The sequence below is a fragment of the Hyla sarda genome, chromosome 13 (assembly GCF_029499605.1).
Source record: "Hyla sarda isolate aHylSar1 chromosome 13, aHylSar1.hap1, whole genome shotgun sequence".
Lineage (NCBI taxonomy): Eukaryota > Metazoa > Chordata > Amphibia > Anura > Hylidae > Hyla > Hyla sarda.
In genome coordinates, this window is record NC_079201.1 from 11,524,986 (window position 1) to 11,535,862 (window position 10,877).

Here is a 10,877-nt window from a genome sequence, read left to right on the forward strand (position 1 = left end):
CAATAATAAATTAATAATAATAAATAGGAATATTAGTATGATTTATTAACCATTGTAATCATCATCATCATTATTATTATTATGATTAATCATTTATTTTATTATTATTATTATTATTATTATGAATAATAATAATAATAATAGTACTAATTAATAGAGATCGGATGACAGCTGACTTCACATCCAGAATACAGGGCTTTAGTTTGCATAAATAATGAAGTTCTATGGCCAATGTCATATTTCCAATATTTCTATTTCTTTTCACTCCTTTCTAGGGTTAATGGAGCTGTGATACAAGGATATGAGGACGATGTGGGGAAGCGGACCTCGTTCTATGGCTTTACTGCCTTCACCATGCTGGCCTCCCTCTACATGCTGAACAGAAGGGGATTCTCCACTATTCCCCGGGATAACGTAAGGTCTAGCTCAGTGTTTTCCCATAAGTGTGCCTCCAGCTGCTGCAAAACTACAACTCCCAGCATGCCCTGACAGCCGAAGGCTGTCTGGGCATGCTGGGAGTTGTAGTTTTGTTTCTGCGATGGCCCTCGGTGCTACTACTCCAGTCTTCTGTGTACACCCTTAATGGCCCCATGATATATATATATATATATATATATATATATATATATATATATATATATATATATATATATATATATGTGTGTGTGTGTTATGGGGCATTAAAGGGTTGAAGGGGTTATCCAGGAATTTTTTTTTTTATTATATATATATCAACTGGCTCCAGAAAGTTAAACAGATTTATAAATTACTTCTATTAAAGAAAATCTTAATCCTTTCAGTACTTATGAGCTTCTGAAGTTAAGGTTGTTCTTTTCTGTCTAAATCCTCTCTGATGACACCTGTCTCGGGAAACGCCCAGTTTAGAAGAGGTTTTCTATGGGGATTTGCTTCTAAACCGGGTGTTTCCCAAGACAGGTGTCATCAGAGATTACTTAGACAGAAAAGAACAACCTTAACTTCAGAAGCTCATAAGTACTGAAAGGATTAAGATTTTTTAATAGAAGTCATTTACAAATCTGTTTAACTTTCTGGAGCCAGTTGATTATTTCTTGAAGGAAAAGAACTTACTCTCTAAAGCCACCTACTGTAAGTTGCTTCCCTCGCAATCACAGTTTGACCCTTAAAAGAGCCATAGAACATGACTAGGGATTATATGCCAAGCAGTTCTTTTTTTTATTTTCCCCATGGAGCATTGCACGGCTTGTAAGACTTCATACCCCAGTTTACCAGTCTCCTCAGGAAGACTTTTAGTCCATTGTTGACGACCTCCCACTAACTGGCCAGCATCCTGCTCTGTACTGTCGAGGGGGCAAGAACCCCCAAACAGCTGTCTGAGACCAAATCGGTAAATTGAACCCCTCAGTCTTGGGCTCAAAGGGCTCAGGTGGTGGTGCAAAAATGTAAACATATAGTCCTTCGCCCGAGCTATCACTGGTTGCTTGCTTATACAAAAAAAAAAAACTATACTTACCTCCCTTGTCCCTCCTGTTGCCTCCAGTATCACTGCTCCCAGTCTCCCCATGCTCCCCTTCCTGCTAGGGCCCAATACCTCATAGACTTTATGAGGTAAAACTTGTAGGTAAGTGAGTTGGGGGGAAAGGAAGATAATCCCCCCAATATCTGAAAAAGAAGAAAAAGAGAGGGACCGCGCCTCGTGTATGGGTGGACTCGGGGATGGGAGAGGGAAACCAATGAGGCGTTTCGGAGGGGAGATCCTCCTTCCTCAGATGCCAATCTGAGGAAGGAGGATCTCACCTCCGAAACGAGTCATTGGTTTCTGAATTAATAAATACAGTACCTGCTGGTACTTTAACTGTTACATCTGCATTGGCTTCGTAATCTTGGAACCTGAAAACAGAGCCTGATCTTTGGGTCAATTTTTACTTTATTTCTACTAATCCCCACCCAGTAGGTAGGTACACAGGTAGGGAATCCCCCGGTAGGTAGGAAATCCCCTTAGTAGATGGGTAGGAAATCCCTCCTCCCCTCAACCTCTCTGCTTCCATGCTGAGGCCTCTTCATCCTCCAGTCTTGGCTCCTGAAGTGGCACATTATTGAAATGTAGGCACAGGGCAATGCTGCGGCCGCCTAACTTGCCTAATGGTAGTGCCACCTCTGCACACATCCAATCAATGCCTGAGGCAGGCCACTGTGGCGGACAGTGATTGGTTGAGTGGCAATGTGGTATATTGGGCCTCAGCACCAGGAAGTGAAGTCCAGTGGAGATTGGGCACTGGAGTTGGTGCCAGACATTGCCGCTCAGCCAATCACTGGCCACAGTGGTGTCCCGCCTCAGTCAGCGATTGACTAAGCAGCGCTCTGACATAGTGGGCCCCAGCACCAGGAAGAGGAGCATTGGGGAGACCTGGTGAAGTGATACTAGAGGCTATGGGGACTTAAGGAGGTAAGTATAGTTTTTTTGTTTGAAAAGGCATCCTGTCCAACCCTTTAATCAACCCATAAAAAATAGTGACAAGTTATTGGCTACAAAGTGGGGTCCAAATGGGTTTGTCTTCTGCTAGACCCCTGGGTCCCATCGGTGATTTATTTTAGTTTTGTGCTCCCCTGGAGGCAGTATTGTTGTTGTGGAGCGCGGCTCCAGGCCGGTGCTGAGAGGGAGCTCAGTAGTGTACTATAGGGTGGCATTTCTGTCGCCCCGCTAAACTGCCGCCCTAGGCCTGGGCCTTGTTGACCTACTGGTAAATACACCACTGGGTTCCATTATCGTGTCAGGACAGATTGTACTGACCCTGCTTGGGATTTTAAGAAAGCTCCACCCATAACCCCTGTGGGGAAACCCTTTTTTTGGGATTTTGTGACCAAGCATCCAGAATATTTTGTAAATACATTTTTTTATATACTATTTCCTCTGGCTCCTGTAGTCTGTAAGAATCCATAGCCCGTGAATAAAAGAGAAGCGGAGCGCTCCCTGTGCGGAATCGGTGATGGTCCCAAGGTGGTGTGAACTAGTAAATTACTCGCTCACCTGATGTGGTTGTGCAGAGAAGGCACAACACTTGGAAGGGCGTAAGGGTAAATGGAGACTGCAGCGGCTTCACACGCTGACTAGCAGACGCGAAATCAATGGGGAGCGAAGATACAAAGGGGAAGTGGAAGCTGGATCGCGCTGTCACCGAGGAGGTAAGCCAAGGCTTGTGTGGATAAGGTTCTTTATTCTTCAAGCATGCAACGCGTTTCAAAGCCATCCGCTTTTTTCATCAGGCAAGGGGCTTGTGTGGATAAGGTTATTTATTCTTCAAGCACGCAACGCGTTTCAAAACCATCCGTTTTTTTTCATCAGGCAAGAGGCTTGTGTGGATAAGGTTCTTTATTCTTCAAGCATGCAACGCGTTTCAAAACCATCCGTTTTTTCATATCAGGCAAGAGGCTTGTGTGGATAAGGTTCTTTATTCTTCAAGCATGCAACGCGTTTCAAAACCATCCGTTTTTTTTCATCAGGCAAGATGCCTGATGAAAAAAAACGGATGGTTTTGAAACGCGTTGCATGCTTGAAGAATAAAGAACGTTATCCCCACAAGCCTTGGCTTACCTCCTCTGTGACAGCGCGATCCAGCTTCCACTTCCCCTTTGTATCTTCGCTCCCCATAGCCCGTGAATGGCACATTTCATAGGAATACCACCTGCCCTAATACATAATTAACCAGGGCAATTAGGTAGATTGGATAATAACACGTTCCTTTGTGGGTTTCCCAGGAGACAAAGTACATCCTTTTCACTGAAGGAAAGAGAGACTACGAGTGGCTGAAAGCATTACAGCAGAACAAAGAGCTCCACCAGGGTATTCTGAAGCAATACAGGTACATCGCTTGTTACCCATCAAATGCTTTCTGTGAGACTAGCCATCCATATAACATCCTCCCCGCCATGGTATCCATGCCCTACCGCTACAATAGAAGGGCTCATCCATGGCCCATACTACATGGATTCAGTTACGGCTTCCTGCCAAATGTGAAGTTTCAGCTTCCCGCATTACTTTAAGTGATCGGAAACTGGACCTTGGTGCTTGTACCAAATGTAACATGTCTGGATATTTCTACATCTCACATAAGTCTTTTGTCTGGGGATCGTTTTTTTATTTTTTTTTTAGATATGGCTGCAGGTGATGTAAAATAAAAAGTAGTGATACTCACCTGCCCTGATCCCCCACAGCTGCCGTTCTGATGGCTCCCAGTCCCCACTGGTCATTGCTTACTCCAGGGCTTTTGTGACAGTAACTGCCCATGACTGGCCACAGAGTTGTCCCGCCCTGGACAGTGACTGGCTTAGCTGGCAGTTCTTGCATGGACAATATATAACAGAAAACAGGAAGAAGCAATGATGAGTGGGGATCGGAAGCCTTTGAAACGGCAGCTGCAGGGAATCAGGGAAAGGTGAGTATCACTTTTTTTTATCTTTACACCAGTCACAGCTAATATACATATATCCAGAAAAAAAAAACACAGTATAAATTACTTCTAAATTTGGTCCATTGTTAGAACTTGCCAAATAATTGTCTGTTAATAATAGTTATATGCTTCAATTAAGCCCCTTCTATATACACTCACTTGCCACTTTATTAGGTACACCTGTCTAGTACTGGGTTGGACCCCCTGGTGCTTCATTCTTGATAGGATACTTTCTACATGGTGCTGGAAAGGTTCCTCAATATGGACATGATGACATCACACAGTTCCTCCATATAGACATGATGTCATCACACAGTTCCTCCATATGGACATGATGACATCACACAGTTCCTCCATATGGACATGATGACATCACACAGTTCCTCCATATGGACATGATGACATCACACAGTTCCTCCATATAGACATGATGACATCACACAGTTCCTCCATATGGACATGATGACATCACACAGTTCCTCCATATGGACATGATGACATCACACAGTTCCTCCATATAGACATGATGACATCACACAGTTCCTCCATATAGACATGATGACATCACACAGTTCCCCCATATGGACATGATGACATCACACAGTTCCCCCATATGGACATGATGACATCACACGGTTCCTCCATATGGACATGATGACATCACACAGTTCCTCCATATGGACATGATGACATCACACAGTTCCTCCATATGGACATGATGACATCACACAGTTCCTCCATATAGACATGATGACATCACACAGTTCCTCCATATGGACATGATGACATCACACGGTTGCTGTAGATTTGTCGGATCCATTATGAGAATCTCCGGTTCCATCACATCCCAGCGGGGATCTATTGGATGAGATCTGGTGACTGTGGAGGCCATTGGAGTCATGTGACCTCATTGTCCTGTATGAGATGATGTCATGTGACCTCCTTGTCCTGTATGAGATGATGTCATGTGACCTCCTTGTCCTGTATGAGATGATGTCATGTGACCTCATTGTCCTGTATGAGATGATGTCATGTGACCTCCTTGTCCTGTATGAGATGATGTCATGTGACCTCATTGTCCTGTATGAGATGATGTCATGTGACCTCATTGTCCTGTATGAGATGATGTCATGTGACCTCATTGTCCTGTATGAGATGATGTCATGTGACCTCATTGTCCTGTATGAGATGATGTCATGTGACCTCATTGTCCTGTATGAGATGATGTCATGTGACCTCATTGTCCTGTATGAGATGATGTCATGTGACCTCATTGTCCTGTATGAGATGATGTCATGTGACCTCATTGTCCTGTATGAGATGATGTCATGTGACATGGGGCATTATCCTGCTGGAAGTATCATCAGAAGATGGGTCCACTGTGGTCATAAAGGGACGGACATGGTCAGTAACAATACTCAGGTAGCTGTGGGGTTTATACCAGGATCAATTGGTACTAAGGGGCCCAAAGTGCCCAGAAAATGACCCCCCATCACCCACCATTACACCACCAGCCTGACCCTGATACAAGGCAGGAGCGATCCAGGCTTTATAGTGTTTACACCAAATTCTAAACCGACAACGTTCTTCCATCTTCCATTGTCCAATTTTGGTTCCTGTGTGAATTGTAACCTCAGCTTTCTGTTCTTAACTGACAGGAGTAGCCCCTGATGTGATCTTCCGCTGCTGTAGCCCATCTGCTCCAAGGTACGACGTGTTGTGTGGTCAGAGATAGTATTCTGCATGCCTTGGTTGTAACCAGTGGTTGTTATTTGAGTTGCTGTTGCCTTTCTGTCATCTCGAACCAGTCTGCCCATTCTTCTCTGACACAACAAGGCATTTTTTCCTCCACACAACTGCGGCTCACTGGATATTTTTCTGATCATTCTCTGTAAACCCTATGGATGGTTGTGCGTGAAAATCACTGTAGATTCGCACCAGCCCATCAGGCACCAACAAATATGTCACAGTCACTGAAATCCCCTCTCTTTCCCATTTTGACGCCCAGTTTGAACCTCAGCAAGTTGTCTTGACCACGTCTACATGCCTAAAGCATTTGGAAAGGTGTACCTAATAAAGTGGCCAGCCAGTGTATATGCATATCCTTTAGGGACCAAAATGGGGATTTTAATTCAGCTCCTGGTAATTAAAAATATTTCGAAAAGCCTAAGAATGTCGCCAGGTCAATGACTATTCTACAACGTACTGTTGTTCTTATGGAATGTGTCGTGGTGTTCTCCGTGTCACCTCTAGGGGGCGCTATGTGTTTCTGTATTGGTTATATCCAGTCATTTCTTTTCAGACTTCGTCCCCGGGATGACTTTGGGAAGGATTTCAACTTCACAAAGTTATTAGTTGTTCATCCAGATTTTGCGCGATACGTGAAGAACAGGTAAGACCGGCTTCAGTATAAAAACAAATAGTCCCAGGCAATCGGCTTCACCTTCTGTTTTATTCAATTTATCATAACGAAAAATCCACATTGTTTAAAATGTATGAGCTCTATAGAAGTCAATGGGAAAGTGGTGGACAGTGTATAAAAAAACGCCTTCCAACACCGGGCATCCATTTTTTAAAGGGGTTATCCAGGAAAAAACTTTTTTTTATATATCAAATGGCTCCAGAAAGTTAAACAGATTTGTAAATTCATTCTATAAAAAAAAAATATTAATCCTTTCAGTACTTATGAGCTTCTAAAGTTGAGTTGTTCTTTTCTGTCTAAGTGCTCTCTGATGACACGTGTCTCGGGAACTGTCCAGTTTAGAAGAGGTTTGCTATGGGGGATTTGCTTCTACTCTGGACAGTTCCCGAGACACGTGTCATCAGAGAGCAAGAAAGAACAACCTTAACTTCAGAAGCTCATAAGTACTGAAAGGATTAAGATTTTTTTAATAGAAGTAATTTACAAATCTGTTTAACTTTCTGGAGCCAGTTGATATATAAAAAAAAGTTTTTTCCTGGAATACCCCTTTAACTAAACCAGTTTAAATAATATATTATGTTAAATGGTTACTCTGATGTCTGATCACTAGGGTTCCGGTCAGGGGATCTGCGGTCCGGCACCCTGGGGAAAATAATGTGAAGTCCAAGACGTTTGTCCTGCAGATGCTGAAGATTAAAGGGGTATTCCAGGAAAAAAACTTTTTTTTATATATATCAACTGGCTCCAGAAAGTTCAACAGATTTGTAAATTCATTCTATAAAAAAAATCTTAATCCTTTCAGTACTTAGGAGCTTCTGAAGTTAAGGTTGTTCTTTTCTGTCTAAATCCTCTCTGATGACACCTGTCTCGGGAAACGCCCAGTTTAGAAGCAAATCCCCAAAGCAAACCTCTTCTAAACTGGGCGTTTCCCGAGACAGGGGTCATCAGAGAGGATTTAGACAGAAAAGAACAACCTTAACTTCAGAAGCTCATAAGTACTGAAAGGATTAAGATTTTTTAATAGAAGTAATTTTCAAATCTGTTTAACTTTCTGGAGCCAGTTGATAGATATAGAAAAGTTTTTTTTCCTGGAATACCCCTTTAATCCTTTCAGTACTTATGAGCTTCTGAAGTTAAGGTTGTTCTTTTCTGTCTAAGTGCTCTCTGATGACACGTGTCTCGGGAACCGCCCAGTTTAGAAGAGGTTTGCTATGGGGATTTGCTTCTAAACTGGGTGGTTCCCGAGACACGTGTTATCAGAGAGCACTTAGACAGAAAAGAACAACCTTAACTTCAGAAGCTTATAAGTACTGAAAGGATTATGATTTTTTAATAGAAGTAATTTACAAATTTGTTTAACTTTCTGGAGCCAGTTGATATATATAAAAAATTTTTTTTCCTGGATAACCCCTTTAAGTCACCATGGCGGTCTGGGCCTAATGGAGAAGAAATGGACTCCAATGAGAGAAGACGTCACCTGTAAGGGCCTTGATTTAATTGTATGATGTGACTTTTGCCAGGGGTGAGAAGGGCACTAGATACGCATCTGGTTACATCTTGGGGCTTTTAACTTTGATTTCTAAATATTTTGTAGGTTCCTGAGATCAGATACACTCAACGGGAAGTACTGGAGAGAGTACAGGCCGAGCACAGGGGCCTTGGTCCTGCTTACGGCACTACATCTGTGTGACACGGTGAGTACCTTAAATAGAGGTGACCGCTTGTGGGTAAATTTAATAACCTGTAGGTACTGTGTGTTATCTCCTGTGGTGGCATAAAAATACTAACATCCACTCACTACCCTGCTCCCCCGAAGGGGCTCCTGTAAAGTCTTCCAGTCCCCGAATTCAATGTTCCAGCCGCTACTTCTGAGACGGCCCTATCTCTGTAGTGACAGCTCGCTCAGCCAATCACTGACTCAAGTGGGACACGGCTGCTGCCGCCTGGGCCCCGACCACTGGAACGGAAGATCGTGACGTCACGACTCCGCCCCCGTGTGACGTCACGCCCCGCCCCTCAGTGCAAGTCTATGGGAGGGGGCGTGGCGGCCGCGTTCGTGGGAGCGGAGTTCACTCCATGCACCGGATGTCTGGGGTGCCACAGCGGAGATTGCAGGGGTCCAGAGCGGCTGAACCCCCACGATTAGACATCTTATCCCCTATCCTTTAGATAGGGGATAAGATGTTTTTCGGCAGAGAACCCCTTTAAGTTGTTTTGGGCAAAGCAACAGACCGTTGCGTTGTGCCGTCAGACTCCTACTTACCATTTATTTGTACCCTATACCTGTTTTCCTTACAGGTCAGCGCCTACGGATTCTTGACGCACGATTACGCCAAATACGCCAATCACTATTACGACAAGAAAAAGACCAAAGTTACTTTCTATATGAACCACGACTATGAACTGGAGAAAAAGTTATGGGCTCAAATGCACGAGGAAAACGTCATAAGACTTTACAAGGGAACAAAAGGACTATAACAGTGGAAGGATATAAAGAAGCCATAACAATGACCCCTATGGGACCTCGAACAAAAACGAACTTTACATGAGAGACTAATATTTTTAACAATTTTTCTGGTTAGCCTAATCTCCGTTGTATGTAAATTAAAGGGGTACTCCGCCTCTAGACATCTTATGCCTTATCCAAAGGATAGGGGATAAGATGTCTGATCGCCGTCACGCCCCTTCCCATAGACTTGAGGGGGCGTGGCCATGACATCACGAGCGGGTGTGGCTGTGACATCACGAGCGGGCGTGACCGTAACGTCACGAGCCTCCACCCCGCATCACCAGTCATCTGGCACGGAGTGAAGTTTGCTCCATGCATCGGATGTCTGGGGTGCCGCAGACGAGATCGGCGATGCGGGGAGGAGGCTGGTGACATCACGGTGTCACGGTCACACCCCGCTCGTGGCGTCACGGCCACGCCCCCTCAATGCAAGTCTATGGGAGGGGGCGTGACATTCGTCACGCCCCCTCCCATAGACTTGCATTGAGGGGGCATGGCTATGACATCATAAGTGGGGCGTGGCCGTGACGTTACGAGCCTCCGGCGCTGCACCCAACACTCTAAACGAACGCTGGGTGCAGCAGGGAGATCGCGGGAGTCCCCAGCAGCGGGACCCCTGTGATCAGATATCTTATCCCCTATCCTTTGGATAGGGGATAAAATGTCTAGGGGTGGAGTACCCCTTTAAGGGTTTTCTAAGTGATGATATATTAGAGTACCTCCATAAAAATAAATGTAGGACTCCATATCACATGGGTTTATGAGGGATCGGTCCGGTCATCTACCCAGATCATTTTTTATAAGGAGGTAAGCGAAAGACTGGATCGGGTGAGTCCGGGTTGTCTTATATCTTGATTTTTCTAAAGCATTTGATTTGATCTGAGTGGGTCACCGTTACTAGTGGGGACCACCGGAGGAAATGTTGGGCCCCACTCTTTTTACCCCCTTGATGACCTGGTCGCAGTCTGGGTGTATGAGGCATGCTCACAAGCTGAGCTCTCTTTATACCAGGTAAGTACCGGCTGCTATCAGGAGCCGGGACTTACCACCAACGCCCAACATCAGCAATTACCCTTCAGATGCCGGGATCAAAGTTGATCACGGCATCTAAATTGCTAAAATATGGCTGCCAATAAGCTCGGTATTTGTGGCGCAATTGCAGGATCCCGGTCATATTAAAATAAAACAAAACCTATAAATTGGGTGTCGTTGTAGCTGACCCACACAAGAAAGATAACAGGTCATTTTCACTAGAAATTGCACTGCGTAGAAACGAACCCCCCCCCCCCCCCCCCATATCACAAGCCCTCATATGGGAAAAAACTGAAAGTGTTATGGCTATTAGAAGACGAGGAGGAAAAAACGAAAACGCAGAAATGAAGTATCGCTGTGTCCGGAGGTAGCACTGGGGTTTGGGCTCAATCAGAGGTGTAGCTTCTGGGCCCTGATGCAAAATCTGCAATAGGGCCCCATATGCCAATCATGGGCTCTAATAAGGGAGATGTGCTTTGGGGCCCCC

General features: G+C 44.5%; 1 protein-coding gene across 1 annotated transcript in view; it reads left to right on the plus strand.

The window, feature by feature from the left end:
* ST6GALNAC1 (ST6 N-acetylgalactosaminide alpha-2,6-sialyltransferase 1) overlaps window positions 1-9,605 on the plus strand; it is a 28,613-nt gene extending 19,008 nt beyond the window's left edge. Inside the window, exons 5-9 of the mRNA XM_056550381.1 lie at window positions 276-414; window positions 3,736-3,839; window positions 6,730-6,819; window positions 8,444-8,543; window positions 9,148-9,605. Of these exons, the coding sequence (XP_056406356.1) occupies window positions 276-414; window positions 3,736-3,839; window positions 6,730-6,819; window positions 8,444-8,543; window positions 9,148-9,327 (613 nt within the window). The 3' untranslated portion in view covers window positions 9,328-9,605. The remainder of the gene's footprint in view (window positions 1-275; window positions 415-3,735; window positions 3,840-6,729; window positions 6,820-8,443; window positions 8,544-9,147) is intronic.
* The last annotated feature ends 1,272 nt before the right edge of the window (window positions 9,606-10,877 follow it).